This window comes from Hypomesus nipponensis, chromosome 6 (genome assembly GCF_054491055.1).
Source record: "Hypomesus nipponensis isolate SF chromosome 6, ASM5449105v1, whole genome shotgun sequence".
Lineage (NCBI taxonomy): Eukaryota > Metazoa > Chordata > Actinopteri > Osmeriformes > Osmeridae > Hypomesus > Hypomesus nipponensis.
The window spans coordinates 7,987,166-8,008,871 of record NC_140366.1 but is presented as its reverse complement, the minus strand read 5'-3'; the positions used below and the strand labels follow the sequence as shown (position 1 = coordinate 8,008,871).

At 43.3% G+C, this 21,706-nt stretch overlaps 3 protein-coding genes and 1 long non-coding RNA gene across 8 annotated transcripts in view; 2 read left to right on the top strand and 2 right to left on the bottom strand.

Moving 5' to 3' along the window:
- Positions 1-120: 120 nt before the first annotated feature.
- On the bottom strand, positions 121-15,621 carry LOC146286857 (kinesin light chain 1-like). Its single transcript, XM_084699797.1, has 14 exons — positions 15,484-15,621; positions 12,675-12,966; positions 11,527-11,769; positions 10,794-10,869; positions 10,255-10,483; positions 9,382-9,469; positions 8,641-8,742; positions 8,306-8,479; positions 7,968-8,067; positions 7,704-7,750; positions 7,477-7,544; positions 7,265-7,373; positions 1,090-1,230; positions 121-821 (listed from the first exon to the last, which is right to left on the bottom strand). The coding sequence occupies exons 2-14, from the start codon at positions 12,963-12,965 to the stop codon at positions 660-662; spliced, it is 1,830 nt and encodes a 609-aa protein (XP_084555923.1). The 5' UTR covers position 12,966; positions 15,484-15,621; the 3' UTR covers positions 121-659.
- On the top strand, positions 2,640-3,927 carry LOC146286858 (uncharacterized). The gene is made up of 3 exons (XR_014758455.1): positions 2,640-3,018; positions 3,561-3,647; positions 3,791-3,927. It is a non-coding gene; the product is annotated as an uncharacterized LOC146286858 (long non-coding RNA).
- A 421-nt stretch (positions 15,622-16,042) lies between the features above and the next one.
- Positions 16,043-21,143, top strand: serpina10a (serpin peptidase inhibitor, clade A (alpha-1 antiproteinase, antitrypsin), member 10a). Its single transcript, XM_084699987.1, has 7 exons — positions 16,043-16,207; positions 16,760-16,805; positions 17,126-17,431; positions 17,662-17,955; positions 18,190-18,463; positions 18,718-18,856; positions 20,392-21,143. Exons 3-7 carry the CDS (start codon positions 17,143-17,145, stop codon positions 20,572-20,574), a joined length of 1,179 nt encoding a protein of 392 aa, XP_084556113.1. The 5' UTR covers positions 16,043-16,207; positions 16,760-16,805; positions 17,126-17,142; the 3' UTR covers positions 20,575-21,143.
- Positions 20,859-21,706, bottom strand: part of ppp4r4 (protein phosphatase 4, regulatory subunit 4) — a 29,946-nt gene continuing 29,098 nt past the window's right edge. For all 5 annotated transcript variants that reach the window (XM_084699976.1, XM_084699974.1, XM_084699977.1 and 2 more), the window contains one exon: positions 20,859-21,525. In XM_084699976.1, the coding sequence (XP_084556102.1) occupies positions 21,480-21,525 (46 nt within the window). In that variant the 3' untranslated portion in view covers positions 20,859-21,479. The remainder of the gene's footprint in view (positions 21,526-21,706) is intronic.

Genomic DNA, 21,706 nt, shown 5'->3' with positions numbered 1-21,706 from the left:
TGCAAATGCTAGATATTAATCATCAAATGCAACATTAAACCTAGACTAGAGTCAGGGAAGGATTTTCTCTGTCTGTTGACATGCATTTGATATTAAAAAACGAAGAGCCAGAGAAATTAATTTCTGGTTACAACATATTTATTTGAAATGATCGAAAAAGGATGACTCACCCGAGTCACCCCTTCTGCAGATAAAATACATGGATCCACTCAGTCGACACTAGTATGACTTAATATACTTGATATAAAGACAACAACTTTGCAAGACATTAAAATGGCAACTTGGTATGCAATGTTCATTTTGTTGTGTCTAAATAATCTGCAGTCTCTTTAACCCTTTCATTTTCATCTGTCTGTCAGCATTTTACTTGGCCACGCACAGCAATGTAGTGAGTATCCCAACAGTGGTTAAAATGCTAAACCCTTCAAAAGACAGAGGGTCGGCACCCACACTTCACATTTATTAGACTGACTCAATGAATGCTGGAAGATACAAATGGGCAACTCAAACAAGCAACCCTCACGGGTCTCATCCAAGGTAACACTTGTGCAGACCGAATGGTTCGACTTGTTTTTAATGACAAAATATCCCGACATTCTCCTCTTAAAACCACAGAAAAAAATCCTCTCTCGCGACACTTCCATGGGTTGGTGGCACAGCTATTCGGGGAGTTTGGGCTCAACCCTCCGTGCGGCCCCGTTCCCAGCGCTGACCCCCCCTCCACCTCCCTTGAGCCTCCGCACCAGCTTCTCACTGCTACGACGCAGGGAGGCGCGGATCTTACTGAGGGAGCCGCTGCGCTTCAACGAGCCCAGACCATCCTGAGGCAGATGAAGCATGGATCACACACACATACTGTACACACACACATACCTTACACACACATTCTGGTGAAGACACACACACATACTGTACACACAGTCTGTTGAGGACAAATGCACGTACTGGATGATGATGAGAATGGTTATCAGACAAGTTCTACTTATTGTAAAACATTTATTTTAAACTATGGTCCAAAATACACTGAGTCGAAGTTGACTTAAATATTGGAGCTCGGCCTAGTATTGCTCTCTAATTGGATCTCCTTACCCCGTTCCATTCCAGGCTCATGCTAACTTCTTCTCCTCCGTGTAGGTCATATTTCACCATCACCTCCGAGCTGAGAGACTCACTGCTGCTCTGCGTCTGAATTTGTGCTGCATCACCTCCCTTCTGCGTAGGCACACAGGGCTTTGGTCCGAATCAAGCGCACACACACACACATGCAAGACAAAACAGTTATCCACTGAATGCGTTTGGGAAGAGATCAATGCATGAAAACACATCTGCACAATTTGACCTGCTTATTGGGATCACAAAGAAAGTACATACATGTTAAATCCATTTTTTGTACTCTTCTATTCAATTCAAATATGCTATACTTTTATTGTATTTTATACAATTGTAGTTAGGTTTATTAAGTGGTCATTGATTGCAGAACCTCATTTACCTTGTCACAGTTGAATAACAACAGTTCAGTGGGTAAAATGGACATACAGTGAACCTCAAAGTCCATTGACACCCCTTTCCTATGCAAACATTAAAAATGTTTTGCTGTAAAACATATTCACCTGGACGATACCATATGACATGCTTCACAATCAATTAACATTCTCACCCGGTTTTCCCCCTTTAACACCATATTGACATGACACATTTCACACATACATTATCTGTCTTTATCACGCAATGCCATGAAATCACTTCATACATTAGTTTTTTTTAAACAGTGAGCACCCCTGCTCCCCCGATCGCTGTAGTATGTAGTTTCAGACGCCTTGCTTTCTGTCACAAGATCATTCAAAAACAAATGCTACGGAGCGGCACACAGGCTCCCAAAGGGACCAGGGGAAACCACGGAGAGAGAGCAAATATCCCGCAGGCAGTAATAACGCAGGGAAATGTGTGTATGTATATGGTGTCATTTTTGGTGCCTACTGGAGAAGAAGGAGAGGAGGATGGTTGGATGGAGGGGGGGGGGAGGAGGAGGGGTGGAGAGTGGGCTGGAAGGGGGGACAGTTAAGAGAGCCATGCGTGCTAAGATCCTGCAGGCTCTTCAAAATAGTGTGCTCATCAGGGTTATAACAGGGGAAGTCAGGTGGCTGAGCAGTTAGGGAATTGGGATAGTAATCAGAAGGTCGATTGCCCCCCGGCTGGTAAGGACTATTTTGTTAATGGGATGCATGGTTTTTCCAACTTAGCATTGAAAAGAGCGGGATAAAAGGTAATTGTTAATGACAGGCTTTTATTCCTGTGTCATTTGTAAGCTCAAACTATAAGTCATAGACTTGCTAATTTGACCTTTTATGTTTGTTTATATTTTTTATGGTTTCATTTAAATTACTTTCTTTTAAACTGGTGATTTAATTTTGTCTACTCTTACAATAATTTAATGATTCCTATTTTAGGTTTTTGAACTCTATTTCATTGTGTACGTGTGTATTTTTAAGTGTATGTGTAAGGCCCATCGCACTGTGAAGCAATCAGATCTTAGGATGAACTAACACTTCCACTTCCTTTTTTGGTGTTTTGAGCAACAGTGTCCACATCAAGCAAGCATCATTGCATTACCTGAATGTAATCACTGCTTATTTCTTTCTTACTTATTATAGTCTTTCTAATGACCATTTCTGATAATGTCTTTGATGCTGGAACATGCCTTTGATCTATGTGTAGATTAATTAGTGGTAGTAAAATAGTTGAAATTTAATTTAATCATCCCAGAAAACAGGAAGGCATGTGTTGGAACATTTGACTTGTGAGTTGAGAAATCTCCAAAAGGGAGTTTTTGGTGTTGACCATAAGAGAGATGAAGACTAGGGAGGAGTTGTTCATATTGTCAACTTATAGAACCCAGTAGTTAAACTAACAAATCAGAATATTACTAGTTAGTTAATTGAGCGTGAATCATGGAGATGGATGAATATGTAAATGTCCCTGAGGCGAAAAAGAAAAACTTGGACACTCGACCATTACAAGGTGAGCCCTGCACTTTGTAATGGCGTAGTAATCATGTCAGTGTGACATTTAGATATATTATTTTGAGATGGGGTTGTGTCAGTACTAGGGGTGGAACAATATATCGTGGAACAATATATCGCAATACAAATTTAACAATATGTTTCGTAGAGTTATGGCAATATTTTTACAATATGACGTCCGTTTGATCCTATTTGAGCTACCTGAGCGCAACGTGCTCTGCAACCACGTCATGCGTGCATTCATAAAAATCGTTTGAACTGAGTTAACTAAATTATATGTACAACAAAGAAAATTATAGAAAATAAATCTGTTAATTGAATTTCGGTTTCATTTAAAATGTTGTTCAAAATATTGTGATACGTATTGTATCGTACACCCAGTGATACGTATTGTATTATGAGCTGGGTGTATCGTTATACCTTAGTCAGTATTGTAGATATGTAGTGGTAATTCTAAGCATTTAATAAACCATACTTTCCCTATGGAATGGTATATCTTTTTGTCCAACCTATGTCATACTATGTGTGATTCTACCACAGGAAGTTGGGTCATCACAGTAGTCGCTGTGAGCTTTGGGCTGCTGTGTGTCCTGCAAGTGTCCCTCAACATCTCTCTACGCCTCATCTGTAGGTTGACAATGATAAAGTTGTATACTGTAGTTCATTCCTGAGTCTTACAGATTTTGATTTAAAAAAAATGGCCATGTTGAATTTTAATTTGTTACACCATGACATTTTAGAGTCACCTGAGATATTCTTTCCCATTTCAGCTTACAGTGATGGGAGAAATTGGATGGAAGAGTCACAAATTAACCGGACTGAGGAGAGAGACCAATTACAAATCAGTTATGACAAGCTGTCCAATGAAAAAAGCCAGTTACAAAACAGTTATGACAGGCTGGCCAATGAAAAAGGCCAGTTACAAAACAGTTATGACAGGCTGGCCAATGAAAAAGGCCAGTTACAAATCAGTTATGACAATCTGTCCGACGGAAAAGGCCAGTTACAAATCAGTTATGATAAGCTGTCCAATGAAAAAAGCCAGTTACAAAACAGTTATAACAAGCTGTCCAATGAAAAATCCCAGTTACAAAACAGTTATGACAGGCTGGCCAATGAAAAAGGCCAGTTACAAAACAGTTATGACAGGCTGGCCAATGAAAAAGGCCAGTTACAAATCAGTTATGACAGGCTGGCCAATGAAAAAGGCCAGTTACAAAACAGTTATGACAGGCTGGCCAATGAAAAAGGCCAGTTACAAATCAGTTATGACAGGCTGGTCAATGAAAAACGCCAGTTACAAATCAGTTATGACAGGCTGGCCAATGAAAAAGGCCAGTTACAAAACAGTTATGACAGGCTGGCCAATGAAAAAGGCCAGTGACAAATCAGTTATGACAGGCTGGTCAATGAAAAAACGCCAGTTACAAATTGGTTATGACATGCTGTCCAATCAAAAAAGACAATTAAAATCCAGGATAGGGGTGAGTAAAACAAAGTAATTATATTGATGTTATTTACAGTATAAGAGTGCATCTCTCATTTAAATTATTTAAGGATATAATGTTAATGAGAATCCACCATTGATATTGAGTTCATGTAGATTTATAATGTCTTTGTAACTAAAACTCAGTAAATTCGACCACTGAGTGATGATGATGATAATAATAATAATATAATGAATTGGAATGATCACAAATGTCAATTCCTAAAAAATTGGATTTGTGAGATTTAAAAAATGCTTGTGAGATTTTTGTGCACAAATGTGTATGTTTTTCTGTCTTTATTTCTGTGTGTTGTAGCTGAATTAAAAGCAATGTATTGGCCTGTAGCCCGTACAGGCAAATGTTTGCTAAAACATTACATGGGTTAAAAAAAAGGCAACTGAAGAAATAATATTTTGTTTTTACATTTGTATCCCTTGCCAAACATATGTCAGCTCTGATGGCAGGAACCATGTTTGGGTATCTGGTAAGATGGTAGCTTCCTGTTTCAAGTAGACTGTAGAGCATGTTTCTGTGGTTGAGTAATTATAGGACAGACTGAGTTTAGTTGTATCTGACATGGCTGTACATGAATACCTTATATTCACTGTTTAACTATTAAACCAGGGTACAATACGAGTTACTATATTGCTTTCTGTGTCCTCTATCGTGGAAATGAATGACTGCTAATGTACTGTACCTGGAATGTGCTGCTCTCCTCTATTCCCCTTCCTAACCAGGAACAACTAACAAGATCTTTGATGCACTTTAGATTTTGCATAGCACAGTGCAGCAATAACAATGTAATATTGCAGTTGAGATGTTATTGTTGAACTGTGGATGAGCTACTATTATTGTTCACCATGCCTGGCATCTAAGATGTGGTTACTTTGTACTGTGCTTGGTAAATACTGACTTTTTCTTGACTTGGTCCACCCAAACACTCTTAGAACCTACAGTATGGGAAGGGGGGAACTGATGGCAGGAAGTCACTGTGTGTTTGGACATCTGATAAGTAAATCACACAATTATAACAATAGGCCTTTGGGAGTGGTAGAATCTAGAGTTGACAAACCACAGTAGGAAGTAGCTGCCATACAGAAATGTAAGTTTGCAAAACATCCCTCAAACCAACAAGGTCACAGCTAGTCAGATGAATCATGTATCATGGAGATGGATCAGTGTGTTAATGTACCTGAGGGGAACAAGAAGAACCCAGATACAGGACCATCACCAGGTCAGCCCAACACATCTTCAACACCTCACTGATCAAGGCTGTGGTGTCAGATGGGGTCAGATGGCTGAGCGGTTAGGGAATTGGGCGAGTAATCAGAAGGTTACCTGTTCAATTCCCGGCTGTGCCAAATGACGTTGTGTCCTTGGGCAAGGCACTTCACCCTACTTGCCTCGGGGGAATGTCCCTGTACTCGCTCTGGATAAGAGCGTCTGCTGAATGACTAAATGTAAATGTGGTACCATCATGTTTTAATACTGCTACAATTATACTAGTGCCAAAAAAAAAACGAAAATCTCCTCCCTCAAGTGGTGGGCCTTATTCATGATGACAACGACACAGCCTACAGAGAGAAGGTGAGACATCTGGGGGTCTGGTGTGAAACCAACAATGTGGCCCTGAATATTGACAAAACTAAGGAGATCATCGTCGCGTTCAGGAGGAGCCAGCCCAGTCATACACCACTCCTCATCAACAACACAGCAGTGGAGAGAGAGAGAGTCAGAAGCACCAAGTTCCTGGAGGCACAGATAACAGACACTCTGACCTGGTCCCATCACATCAAAGCTCTTGTAAAGAGAGCCCAGCAGCTAATGCACTTTTTGCGACGGATGAAGAGAGCACTCCTCCCCCCTCAAATTCAAGCCATCTTCTACAGAGGCACCATAAAGAGCATATTAACCCACTGCATCTCAGTTGGGTATGGAGCTTGGACCTCCGACTGGAAGTCCCTGCAGAGGGTGGTGAGGACAGCGGAGATAATCATTTGGTCCTCACTTCCTCCCATACGGGATTGTGCAAAGAAGCACTGTCTGACCAGGGCTCACACCATCAACAAGGACACCTCCCAGCCGCACCATGGACTGTTGTCACTGCTGAACTCTGGAAAGAGGTTCCTCAGCTTTCGATGCAGAACAGCCAGGTTCTGCAATAGCTTTATTCCACAAGCCATACGACTCCTGAACTTAAAATAACAATTCCCCCATGTCCCCTCACACACCATTACAGGACTGCTTCACTGAACTTTGTAATTATGTAGTATTTTTGTACAAATATTTTCATAGCATTTGTATACATAGCTTAATATATATATAAAGGCTGTAATATATGTAATATATATTTTAGACATAGGTTTTTATAGATAGTGTATTTACCCACTTATTTATGTAAGCACATCACTGCACTATCTTGAGTCAATTGAAACAAAATATTGTTCTTTTTTTACTGTAAGTGAAAGCGAATGACGATAAAGATGACTACTACTACATCACCAGGTGAGCCCTGCACTTTCTAACGGCGTGGATAAACTGCAGCATGGAGTCCAAAACAAATTTCCCTGTTGGGTCCATAAAGTTTCATATAATATTATCATGTCAGTTTGATGCCACATATCATTTGTCAAATGTAGAATATCATTTGTGTGTTGAGTCTCAACCAGCAGTGCAACAGTACAAGCAGGCAGGTCTTCATCAATAGAACTCTAGCATAGCTCTAAATGGCCTATCTGACATTAAACCCAGACATACTTGTTTGGGGCTGACGGTGACTGCTTCCTCCAGCGTTTCGGCTGCCTCCAGTTTCCCCTGCCGCCTGTAGAGGGCGCCCAAGTTCCTCAGGGTGCTCGTCATGACGGCACTATGGGCACAGGATAGGGAGCTTGGCACATGTGGTCGTCTGCTTCTAAGACGCCCTGGGAACTGTGGTGATGGATTTGGCGGTGGAGGTGTGGAGGACTGACCTGTCGATGGTGCCCGTTCTGTCCCAGACTCCTTGGTTTTTTAAAGAAGGGACGTCGCTCTGTTTGCCCTGAGAGGAACACATCCCAACTGGTTGGATTGTCACCGACTTACTTCACAGGTTTTGATACTAGGAACTGTAAGACTTTTGACAATGTTTTGTCCCAACCAAAGAAGGAGACCAGAAAGAAAAAACAAACTTGTGAAGAGTTATAAACAAAGTGCTCACATTTTCCTCCCTCTCTTCCGCCTGCATCCAGATAGGTTTGTCCTCTCCTGGATGGACAGACAGTCAGAAAGAGACACATTACTAGTCAAGTATTATCAGACAAGCAACGGCTAGTAAATCGTATTCAAGTAACTAATCATTTATTGTAAGGAGACTTTTTATTTTTATTTTAAAAAGATGATTCAAACATGGAGATATACTATTTCAACGCCATTCAGCAACACAAATGTGTTTGTGAATGTGTCCGTAAGCACTGTCATTTACCATTTGTAGAATCGTTCATCTTCTTGTGAGCGTGAGTGAGAATCTCTTTGTACAGTGCCTCTGCTTGTTTGTATTTTCCCTGTTTCAAGTGACACGACGCCTGAGAGGGGATGACATCATGATTCTCATAAGCATCGCACATGAAGCACGGTAGCACATCCTTCCTCACAACATCTTGCTCTAGCGAAATGCAATTGTAAATTCCTCGTCCTTGGAGCGGTTGTCTCCCATGTGGCCTCATTTGTCACCCGACGGTATCCCACGGCGCCGCTGATGTCTACAGGGTCGTGAATGAGCACACAGAGTAAGGAACCATTTAGCAGAACCTGGCCTCTCACCAGGTTGTTCTTAGTCTTGACCACGTTGGGGTCGTCGGGGCCCAGTCTGATCTGGTAGATGTGCAGGGCTCGTTGGTAGTGCTGCTCCACCTCGCTGTACTTGCCCTGGTTCTGACACAGCAAGGCCAGGTTGTTCAGCTGCTTGGCCACATCGGGGTGCTCCTTACCTAACATCTGGGTGCACAGGAACACATCGGGAAAGCAAGAGGGCTTGGATGTAAGGCTGTACATTTATCAATGTTGAATGTGGATCTTCACAGACTGCCTTGTATAAGTATTCACATTTACCCAGTACACACACACACACACACATACACATAAACGTGAGCCCCCACCATCTCTCTGATCTCCAGGGCTCGTTTGCACAGAGGCTCCGCCTCCTTGTACCGGCCACTCTTCCCGTAGAGCACAGCCAGGTTGTTGAGCGTAGCGGCTACCTGAGAGGAGAGGAAAGGAGAGGGGAAGAGAGGAGAGGGGAGAGGTGAGGATAGGAGGGGGAGAGGTGAGGAGAGTGTAGGAGAGAGGAGAGGGGAGAGGTGAGGAGAGCGGAGGGGAGAGGTGAGGAGAGAGGAGGAGAGGAGGGGGGAGAGGTGAGGAGAGCGTAGGAGAGAGGAGAAGGGAGAGGTGAGGAGAGCGGAGGAGAGAGGAAAGGGGAGGTGAGGAGAGCGGAGGAGAGGGGGCGTCGGCGTCAGCAGAGGGGCCAACAACACAAATACAACCTCCAGGTCAGTCACTTTGAGTGCAGAGCTGAGAAAAACACAACAGGTGGTTTCATGGTAGATGGTGTCGTCATCCAAAGAGCCAGGATTCCTGGAACCGGTAGTAGACCCAAATACAGACATATTTTTTTCTTGGAAGTGTAACAATTTGCCTGTATATTAGGGGGCTTTTTCCAATTAATTTCAGACAGTTGAAATCTTCATTTTTGCCAAGGCCATTTAAGTTATTCAGTGGAATGTCATCTGGACCACAGGTGCACTTGGACACCTTACATTGGTTTGTTAGCATGGACTTCCTGCAACACACTCACCTGCACTAACATACAGACCCTCATCCCCAACCCCCAACAGACTCACGGCTGGGTGATCCCTGCCCAGGGTCCTCTCCCGTACGGACAGCGAGTCGTTGAGCAGGTTGGCTGCCTCCTTGTACTTGTTTTGGTCTCTGGAAGTCAAGGAGAGGGGTAGAGGGCTTGGTTACCGTGGTATCCCCGAGGAAACCTCTGGGGTTGCCAGAGCATGGCCGGTGTAAACAACAACTGGGTATCTATTTCAGAGGAGTAAGTCACTGTCTTTCAGGGTTTAAGTCAGGTTGAGTCCCACCATTTGCTTTAAAAGGGAGTTGTCATCTCCAGTAGGATCGTTTTTTTTTTTTTACTCTAGGCATACATCATTAGGCATACATCATTAGGCATACATCATTAGGCTTACATCATTAGGCTATGTTTACCGAATACATTGGCAGATATAACAATGATGGGTGAAATTTTATTACATAAATTCTCTAGCTTTACTTTTCTACTTCAGATGAACTCATACAGATTGATTCTGCTGTGGAACAGATTGACCCTACGGTAAGGAGCTTTATCCAGCCATACTGTGAATGGAATGGCTGAAGTTGTCAGGTAGGTGCAGGTACAGGTGCAGAAAAAGACACTTATATCATGTGCATGCGGCTTTCTCCCAGAGAGGCCTCCCAATACAACTAGACGGCCTACATGATAATGTGCAACTCTGCTCTGATGCGACACCTGATATTAGCGCTCTGTATTTGCAGACCCTCCTATTTGAAAGCTTAGCCTTGCAAACCCATTGTCCTCCGTGGGAAACCTATGAAAATGGTCAACTCGTTTCCTGCTCGGTCCGCCTCGAAAAGGAGGAGGGGGGATGGAAACAAGAGGATCAGTGAGCGGGTGGCTGACCTCGCGTGGACGCCCCCTTCAACCTCACCTGTAGACGAGCGCTAGGATGTTGAGCATGGTGGCCACGTCGGGGTGGTCGTGTCCGGAGGTCTTCTCCAGGTCCTCCAGGGCCTGCTTGCAGAGGGGCACGGCCACCTCATAGCGGCCCTGGGAGGCGTACTGGATCACCAGGTTGTGGAGGGTCCTGATGCGGGCTGGGATCTCGTAGCCCCCCTGCTGTGCCGCCGCCATGCCCGCGCTGCAGCTGCTCTGCTGAACTGGAAAAACAGAAAATGAAAAACAGAAAATAAGAAATGAGTTAAGCTCAGGTTAGATTGTCGGTTTTGTAACTTCAAACTGATGCAATTTGAGATAAACAAATGAGTCCTGTGGCAGGAGTAATTGTATTACTTTTATGATTGCAACATTTTTATTTGCTGTAGCTTCTAGCTTTACTGTAACGCAATAACATGCTCTATGAAAGGGAATATTTTCGAGCCACTGTAAGTCATCTTAATAGCACAGAGGATTTTTGATTAGGTTACATTTATGTAATGTTTCTAATTCCACATCCCACCCAGAGCTTACTGGCATGGCCCTGGTCCTCCTCTTCCTCATTTGGGAAGAGGTCTTCCAGTGTCTCCTTGCTCGAGTCATTTTCTCCCTGGTGAATCAAAAGTAGAAAAGTTTGAAACTATCTGAACATAACAGGATGAAGCTTGGTGCTTTGTGACCTCAAGGCTTGCTAACAGAGAAACCCAAAAAAGGATTCATGACTGTTCAGACAAGTGTAGTTTTTGGACTGCTCCTGGAATGTTTTGGAGAGAAAAGAGCCCTTCAGTCCTGATCCAGGAGATGTTGGGATGGTATCTGTAGGCATGATAGATTGTTCTGGGAACCGAGGTGTTTGGTTGGGAATGTGTTCAAACATTCTATTTCCGTCAACCCATCTGTGAAGAGTCTATCCTTGTAAAGCATCTTGCCACCAACTTCAGAAACTCATTTTATTCCAGTTCTACTGGAGCATGGGTTTCCCTTCTAACACCAAAAGATCCAAATAAATCAATATCTACATTATGTTGGTGTGTGTGTTTTCGAATAGTTTTGGGGTATTATGCAAAATACCATTCAAAATGTGTGAATTAACTTTTCAGTACGACTGCAGCACTAGTGCGGGCAGTCTCAATACTATCAATCATTATTGCCACGGGAAAGAAGAACATTCGTTTTTTTAAATGGTTTTAAATACAAAAATAAATAACTATTTTCAGACATATGTAACATGAAGTGCTCCATGTGTGGAACAGGTGTTGAGGCGCACCGAGGTCGAGAGGCCGGCACCGCCGTCGTCGTCGTAGCGCCTGAGGCGGCTCATGAACTCCAGGTGCCTCCGGTCCTCCTCCAGCTGCGCCACGTTCTGCTCGCTCTCCTGCAGCCTCCGCTGGGCCCCCGCCAGCTCGTCCCTCAGCCACTGGTTCTCCTGGCACAGCCGGCGCACCTGGGCGCGGAGCTTATGGCGCTCCGCCTCCACCGAGCTCAGGTGGGCCGACAGGGCTAGCAACACCTTTTGGAGAGGTTTTATACAGTCGCAACCTGGATTGGTGTGGTAGAGATTGTTACTCTCTCTTGACCACTAAACTTTTCAAACTATCGCTTTAAGATACATTTTAGGCCTTTGTTTATGTTGACAAAGACAGACGGAGAGAGACAGGTAAGCAGGGAGAGAGAGAGGTAGGGAGACATGCAGGATGTTGCCCGGGTCCCTTCGACTTTATCCTTAACAGTATCCTCTCTCTTTGGCGTCCCAAAAACCTTTTCAATCTTGGGTAACTGTTACAAATCTTGATGTACTTGAAAATGACATTCTGAGTATTCAGCAGCCAGTATTCATCAGTGAGACTGAATATGTTTGTTGAGAAGATGGAACTATCTTAAGGACAATATTAAGGCTAATTCTGTCACTGGGTGGCCTTAAATGAATAAAAGAATGTTCTCTCATAGTTAAGGCTAGAGAGAAGGAATGAGGAGGGTCAAGATAAACATTTGGAGTAACAAAACTGCAGAGAGCGACATAAACTAGGGGAACCGACAGACAGGCTGAGGGTGAAATGAAAATAAAAGGAGTGAAGAAGACGTAAGCACAACTTGGAAAATACCACAACATGAAGTAGCCAAGCTCAGAACACATCCTGGATAGTTCTGTCACTGCATGACAACCCTAACCCTCGTACATTCTAACAGCACCATGCTAATTGTTCACAGACAAAGATAGCTTGGCTGCATGGCAACAAATACGATCCCTAAACTTTACCATTTAACTTCAAGCTTTGGTTAGGACTGTTTGTTAGAGTAAAAGTGCCATAGGGTCGGGCACAATATTGAGTCATGGTCACATTAGAAACCCACACTAAATGGTGTTTTCAAGGCCTGTGCTGGTCTTCCAGAGATTCTCACACCAAAGTGTCTAACCTGAGCTTCATTGAGCCCCAGCTCCAGGGTTTCCAAGGACCTCCGGATGCCTTGGACCTTCTCCTCTGCCGGGGATCGGTCCTCATGATGGGGGTCAGTGTTCTCCTTCTCCTCCCCCTCCTCCAGGCAGTTCAGGCTTCCCAGGAAGCCCTCCAGGAGGGAGTGGTGCTCCTGCCTTAGAGCCTCCAGGCCCTGGATCACCTGTCTGGTCTGGGCCAGCATCTCATCCTGGGAGAGTCTGTCGGGCAACGCCGTCTGAGGGACCACAAGGGCGGGCGCATTCTCATGCATCCTAGGACAGAATGTGGACAAGACAGAGGGGGTGTTAGGGATGTGTTCCAATCAAGCGCTTTGAAAGTGGCGTGAAGTCGTGCTCCACAAATATTCACGTTTGTTATCCTCGAGAGGATCGCTGTTCATGTTGTCGTTCATATTCGATTAGCTACAGTTTAGTGACGCTTCAGTCGAGCGAAAACCATATGTTTGAATGAGGGCGCTAAAAGACCAAGGCGTAAGCAAACTGCATCTGAGCAGAATCCATTTGAACCACTTAACCGTAAGTCAGTAGCACAAACAAAGCACACTGCTATTCACCCACTTCAAACTTATTCAAAATAAAATATGAGTTTCCAAAACATTTACACCATCTGAAACTCACCCTAGTGCCGTTCTCAGCTAAAATGAGATATTGCCTGTAGCTGCCTGACCCCCCCGCTGGGGGGTCGCCGGCTAAACCCAAAGAATGCTTTTGTGAACACTGTTGTGGACGGGGGACACAACAATGGGCTGACCGACCCATTATACGGCCCCTCCCCTTCTGATTTGGGGCTGAATTTGTCATAATGGGGGAGGAGAGAAAACTGAACCCACCACAAACCATCTCATTAGAGGAGAGGAGCTGTTCTGGGCACGTCCGGCCTGGTCTTATTTGTAGGATTTAACTGTTGTTTCCTGTTGTCATATTGTACTTTTGGTATCATTGACCGACGACATAACCTCTGGTCCATTGCATTTGAGAACACATTAACATGCACATGATTGTGAAACATAAAATTGATTCATAAATGTAACATGCAGTTTAATTTATAGGTGTCGTAACATCCCTAAAAGATCCTGATTGTCCAGGCAAGTCTTCGCTGGGGAGGACGATAAGGTGATAGATAACATTGTCCACCCCGCTCCCAAGCTATTAGTCACCAGCAACAAAGACTTCCATGCCAACAGTTACTAGGACAGCTGGACGAAAGTCCTCGTGAATGAGAGGGGGAGTGCACCTAAGTTAGTGACTCAGTGGAGAGCAGGCCACAACGTTTGATTCAAGCCAAACGCCTCACTTCTGTTGCATAAGTACATGTTTAAATTGTGTGGACATTTACTGGTAAGAAGGAGTGGCACTGTACACATGGAGACCAAAATGAACACTGATATTATTACATGATCAAATATGCATGCTCACTCTGATTTCCCTTCCTTCCCAGGACAAATAATGCTTTCATGCTTTTGCTTGGCCATACGGAAGACATTTTAGTAACCCTTTCATTCATATCTGGACCCAAACCAAAAAGGAGGTTGATTTCATGTTCAGTCTAAACCTTCCTGTGCACCCTATGGCTCCACTTGACTTGCAAAGGACTAAAGGAATTGATGTCCACAAAGCTTGCTTCATTTGAGATTTAGCCAGCCAACCTTGGGACTTCTCTGGTGGCCATGTTGGCACCTAGCCCCCATACCCTAACCTTTGCCCATTAAAAGCTACAAAGTAAAACCTGGCACAGGGCCAGCTCCCTTGGGGGACTTTATCCCCACACCCTCAGCGGCAGTGCTGTCTCATTCACGTTGCATGGATTTGAATGTCCCTGTGACTAAGCAACAGTATGGCATGTCACCGAACTGGAAAGACTAGCATATGGGGCAAAGCCCCCTTTTTAACTTTTAAATTACTTGAGTCACAGTGTGTCAACTTTAGACATTTAGGAACTGATGGAATTTGCTATGTTAGTCCAAATAATGGAAAAATATTTCCAGAATGCATTTTTTTCATAGTCATAATAATAGTCATAATCATAGTGCTAATGTAATAGATCTGTGTAGCTTAAAATAACTTTCAAAATAATTTAAAAGTATAATAATATTGATAATTTGATGTAAACACACACAAAATCATAACCACGCAGAGTAACAACCCATAATAGGTAGTCTACCTGTTGACTCAAAGATATGTCTAGACTCCCCTGCTTTCAATCTGCATAGTAGCCTACAGATTTACACACCCCTACAGGTCGACATTATATGTCCTGTTTACCCTTCCCACTGAGAGCAGGCAGAATTCCTGAAGAATCCCAAGGAAACAGATGATTCACACATGCTCTAGTTAGAATACTAAAAGCATATCCATGCTGGAGAATAGCTTGGCTGAGACAGAGGGCTGCACTGTCAAAGACTGCATATCTGGCAAAGAAACTAGGCGACTAATTATCAGTTAGCCCCAGTGGGTGAACTCCGGGATAAACCCGTACGAACATCACGAAACAAGAACTGTACTAACACTTAACTAATCATGTTAATCTTATATAGACAGCAGCCAATGTAATATGTATTCAAATAGCCTATTTCATTAATTTGTTATGTGTGGCACATTCATTTCTCTGAAACAATATTTATCCTGCGCAGTCTCTCTCTCAAATATAATTAATATAATTGCTGGATTATCACGGACACAATTGATCCCATGGACTAGCTGAGAAAGAGTGCGGCACATTAATAGACAATTCACACGGCTACTGAACATCAAATGAGAAAATCAATTTACCTCTTGACGTAGTTATCTCCTTAGGCTGCAGTTATAAAGACAAGTTGTTCCTTCTACTATGGTCATTATTTCCAGAGATCGTGTTGTAGCCCGGGAACCCTAAACTTGCTTTAAATTTCACTCATTTGGATTTTGCCCCCCCGGCCCCAAAGAAGAAGTAGGAAACGTCAATACAATAACTCCGCCTTCAACATCCAATTGTAAACCAATGCATGAATTAACCTAGACAATATTATAATCAGTGTTAGCTGTCGTGGTCCACCTGCAGCACGTCAATGTGGTATATAATTAGACTTGGAAAATTTAAATCGAATGGTAAGAAAAAATGTTTTAAGTGCCATTTGATTTAGAAACCCGGCCCAAACATCGTGATATAAAGCAGGGACACAACGATAAAAAAAAGTGAATGCAGTTTATTGGGATACAATAATACAACGCTACAGTAGGCCTATATAAAGAGGTGCCGTGGAAGCGACATTACTTATGTTGTGAGTAGTTCAGGGATGCGTTCAAAAGGAAACGTACCGCCATCTGTTGTGTTCATTGAGCAGTACAGTTGAGAAGGTCTTTACGCTCTTAGCGTTATTTTGAACGAGAATGCCGCAAATGAAAGGCGACATCGATCCTTCTCAAATCTACGTACAGCCTTCTTCTTGAGCAGCAACCAGTTTTTTGCTAGAATCAACATTTTAAAGGAATGACAGTGTCATACTTAACAAATAATGTAAGTAGACTATGCCTGTCTAATTACGTCGTTTGTGTTTAGCTAGCTACGTACTGTGTTTGTGTGAGTGTTTGTCATTTGGGCGTCTGCATTTTATTATAGAAGATAACAGTGCGCTGTTGTTATTTGTAGGCTATCTATCAATTGCTCCTTATGTTAAAGCAAAATATACTGAACTACAATTCCGAAGACATTCAAGTAGAGAATGGGTGTTTTTGTTTACATTCGGCCGGAGCTTTCCATCTATAGTATGAAGGATGCGTAGGCTATGGCGTCAGTAGGCTACCATCCATGTTGAGCATCCGTATTAAATATAATAGCATCGCCAATCTAATGCCCCAAGCCTAACCTTTTTATGCAATGAAACAGACTTTTGGGCCTGTGCATTAGACAAACAAGTTAACGAACACAAAGGATCATTGCATGCATAGAGTTCACATCTATGCATATTTCATCAACATGTCAAAGCTTATTTTTCATACTTTCTATCTATCTGCAAACAGGGTTTCACAGCAGCCAACAACTGAAAGTGTATTTTGTCTTTCTAAACAGTGTGACGTCATCTATCAATATTAAGTGGGATTCAGACAACAGAAGAGTAAGTAATGCAGTATAATCATAAATAGCCTACATTCATATGTGTTTTAAAATGTTTTAACTTGCAATTGGCAATTCATTAATTCACACTGTAATAATAGCTACTCATAAAAACGACATTATTTTTGTATATAGTATCATCTATAAAATATTGCTTTAGTTAAGGTGTGATCACTTCTGGAGCTATTTGGAAATGTCCATCCAATATTGATAACCCTCTGAAATGCATGATCAAAAGATCCAAGTTCCACAGTTGCAATGTTTGCTTGTAGTTGAGGTTCGGATGACCCTTCATAGATGTGTCCACTCTTTACTCTCCAGGGACCACACCCCGCACAATGGTGAACCAAATCCCCCTCTTCCTGGCCTGCTTCCTGCTCCTTGCCATGCAGCTGGTGGCGCAGGACGCTAGCCTTGCTGATGTCCAGGACCTCAGCACCAGGAATGCAGACTTTGCCACTCGTCTGTATCGCGCCATTGCCAGCAGCACGGACGACAACGTCCTGGTGTCTCCCATCACCGTGTCCCTGGGCCTGGCCGCTGTGATGAGCGGCGCAGACGGAGCCACGCGGGAGCAGCTCTCAGAGGCCCTCAGTGTTATGTCTCTGGATATCCAGAAGATTCCAGGTATTTGCCCTTGGACCTCTCGATAAAAGTCAATTACATATCTACGATAAAGAAACCAAAAATCAGGGTCATCATTTACTTAGATTTAAATGGGCATGACAAACATTTAGCTATGATGTGATTATTGTTTTGGTATTAAAAGTAATTCAAAGTATTTCAAAGTAATGGTCATAAAATAAAATAAAAAGGGTTAAAACCTACCAAAATGTCTTCCTTCTTACCTAATGTAGGTCTCTTTGAGAGTCTCCAGATGAGCCTAAACCAGAACGGTGAAGTCGGTTTGAAGCAGGCCGTCGGCGTAGCTGTCGATCAGAAGTTCACCGTGGCGGAAGATTATGACGGGCTAGTGCAGAACAAGTATGGTGGGAAAGTGGTGAGAGTGGACTTCAGCAGCCCAGAGGCTGCCAGGACCACCATTAACACTTTTGCTCAGAGCAACACAGGTGAGCAGGTGAAGGATGTGCTGAACGCCTCACCGGACGCTGCGACCAAGGTGATGCTCGTGACCGCCGCCTTCTTTCAAGGTGAGGACACCTCGGGTTTAGTTTGGGGAATGAGCATTTAGGGTCTCTACAAAGCTTTTCACAACCTACTGTTATTTTATATAAGGAAAATAATATAAGGAGATCTGATAAAAGAAACGTAAGAAAGTTAGATAAAACTCCTGTTTATCTCAATTATTTGGGAGGATAGCTCTGAGTGTAGATTTATCCGGACGTCAACGATTCACTTGAATGAAACGCTCGCTCTTTCGTCAGCTCCTTTCGCCCTCGCCTTCAACGCAACCCTCACCCAGGACGAGCGCTTCTACGTGGACAAGTACCACATCGCCATGGTGCCCATGATGTTCCGCTCCGACAAGTACCACCTGGCCTACGACCCCTCCCTCAAACTGGGCGTCCTGAAGCTGCCCATGTCCGGTGGCGCCGCCATGCTGGTACTGCTGCCCGACGAGAACACCGACTGCACGGCCCTAGAGGAAGAAGTCTCTGCCGACCGCTTCAAAGGCTGGGTCATGAAGCTCAAGAGAACGTATGTGCAATCATTGTCCTGGATGCAGATCTGGGGGACATATTCCCATGGACTGATATTTGAAATTGACATTTGAGGGGCTTTGTTCATTGCTCTGGCTAAACCAAATTGTTTAGTATTTTCACCGTTTTTCAAGGGGTTGTGTTATGCATTCAATTCATCATTTTTGTCCCTTAAAATATGATTATTACACAACTTGAAACCGTAAGTAATAACTGGCCACTGCTAGTCACATCACTTCCTGTCTTTCACAGGAGGCTGGAGGTCCAGCTGCCAAAGTTCCTGCTGGAGCAGTCATACTCCCTGAAGGGTGTCCTTCCTGCCCTGGGCATCCGGGACACGGATAATCTGTCTACCATCGGAGGAGTTCAAGAAGACTTTATGCTCTCTGAGGCAAGTGTGTGTGTGTGTGTATGTGTGTGGTCTCTGCCTGTCTTTTTCTTATCAGGTAAAGTACATGGACTGAACATGCAATTTTTTGCCTTTTTTGGCAAAATAACTTGAGTACCAAGCAAACAACAAAAAGCAACTATGAAGTGAAATGGCTCAGATCTGAATACGTTTAATCGCCAAGAAGTTTACACGACAAGGAATTTATTTTGGTGGGAAGGTGCATAAAGTAAACATATAAGAATCTTAAAAAAGTGTGTGCCGTAAAAATTAAGATACATTCATAGTTGGTAAGGGGAATTAATCATAATGTTGTAATGTTCCTAACACAGTTAGTTGAATGCTAGGCCGTGGTTTAATATACAAGCTCCCTACTTTGAGGAATTGGACAGAGCCTGTTAAGTCTTGTGTATTTAACAATCATAACTCAGATGGGAGATGTTCCTATCTCTGTATATTGTATATTGTACTGTATATTGTGTACATGTGCTCTGTACGTACCTATCTCACCCAAATGTGTCACGTGTCTTTTGACCCATGGCCCCCTCCTCTCACTCATGTGTTAGTGACTGACTGAGGAGATGGAAGAGTGATAAGGAGAGGACCAGATACCCTGCAGGAGCCTGGGCTGTAGGCTGTGTCTGCGTTGTCAGGCTTCTTTCACAGAGCATATTGCGTGTCCACCTGTGGTTACTTTATACTGTTTGGGGTAATTGTCACCGTGAAAGCAAAGACGTCTTGCCGAGGAGGGACAAAATCTCCTTGTGTCTGCTCGACACGGGATCACGTTAGTTTGTTTTCCGATGAAAATATAGCGGCGGTCGTAGCCCTGAATGTAATCTAAGCAGGAAGGCTGCAGAGAAGATCTTGTATGAGGGAGCGAAGATGATGGGGATGATCCGTCCTTGTCCCATTTTTAGCAGTGTTATTATTCTGTCCAATCTTTTTTCATTTTCTTCTTTACTTTCTTCTTGTTTCTTTTACCTGTCATACCTTGGCTTTCCTTCCTCATCATATCATTTAAAAATATATATTATTCATCCATGTCCATATTTGTCCTCCGATCCATTGTTTGTCACCAATAGTATCCTCGGGTCAATGACAATATTCCAATGGTGTTTCTACTACCAGCTTGGTTGTAAGCCATATTGTGATGTCTGCAGTTAGGCAGCATGAGAGGGCAGAACTCAGCTGCAGAACCTCAAAAACATCCGAAGTCTAATACAGACAATAGGCAAGTTCCCCAGGTCTCATTACAGCCGGATGGACCAGGGAACAAACTCATTGAGTTCCATTAGCTAAGTGTTGCACCTTCTAATGTCATGGGGTTGTGGACAATATTTGGCACTGATGGATGAAAATGCAGAGTGCAGCATGTTCTTCATTGAAACATTACCACTTGGTTTTCCCTCCAGCTAATGTAGCTGAAAGTGTTTTGCGGTGACGCAATGGGGTGTCTTAGTAACGCAAACCTGTTGTGAAACAAATAGTTTATTTGCCAGAGATCCCGTTTAACCTGCTAACCTTTTGGTTTTTAGGTTGTGCATAAGGTAGCCATCACGGTGGACGAAACAGGCGGCGCCCCGGGCGGAGGAATGGATATGTTCACCAGCCCTCCTCCTCGCCTCACCATCAATCGACCCTTCCTCTTCCTCATTTACCATGAGAAGACCAGCAGCATCCTCCTGATGGGAAGGGTGGTGGACCCCACCAAGAAGTGACCGCTGGAAACGGCGTAATTTATTAAAGGCTCACTAATATTTTCTTTGTCATTTATACATTTATCATGTATTTTGATGATTTTTGAAATCTGAGGGCACTAAAAGGATCATCCAGGAGGTATTGTGGTGTTCGTATACATTTTAATTAAGGATGAAAGGTATGCTTTTTAACGTTTTTTGTTTTGTTTATCATCACTGAAATATAGTCCTGTTTTGACAATGCTACCATGTATCTAAATTAATCTACGTATGTTAATTCAAGTTATGCTCATTAAAAACAGACATATTCAATATAAGGTTTATTGATTGGGTGTTCAAGGTTGGCGTGGGCGGTTCACTCAGGTGCTACACAGCACCAGGCACAATCTCATTGGTGGAATGGAGAATTTCCAGAACCAATTACATGTGTAGGAAAGGTGATGGATTGTGTAATCATAAAAATACATAGTGCTTCTTGTAGCCACTTGGAAAATATAAAACATAAAGAAAAGACTTTTGCAAAGCATGCTATAATACAGAAATCAAATGTGCCCAATAAATAAAATACAAATAAAATACATACTGTTACATATTTGTTTGGAATTGCTCTCTTTTTTTCTGAACATCAGAGGTTACAAGTAATGTTACAAGTATATGTGAGTAAGGCAGAGAGGGATGTTGGTTTGTGTCCATTTAGCGCCAGAACAATGCTCCCGACCTGGCGCCTGAAGGGCCAGGGGAAGATTTCCTCATGTGTCCAGTCTTGTTTCTTGAATCTGAAGCAGGAGCTACGGGCATTTTGACAACTTGATAAAGATGGAAGGGCCCATGGGAGGGGGGGGGGGGTGTAGTGATCACTTGGCCCCGACCTCTGGGGGAAGGTCATCGTCAGGGGGTATCTCTTCCTCACCCCTCTTTAGCTAGCATCACTCCCTTCCCGACTGCATACCGAAAGAGTTGGACTTCCTTTGCCTGGAGACAGAAGTGGAGGACACAAGGGAGGTCAAGTCTGGAGCAGGTCAGGTGATCATTTTGAACTTTGCGGGTAATAAGCAGCCGAGCTGTATGTCTCAGTGTTTCAATTTTCCAACCCAAAGTGAGCTCTTAACCGCGTTTGTGGCCAGAGAAATGGCGTGGAGTTGTTTAATGACAG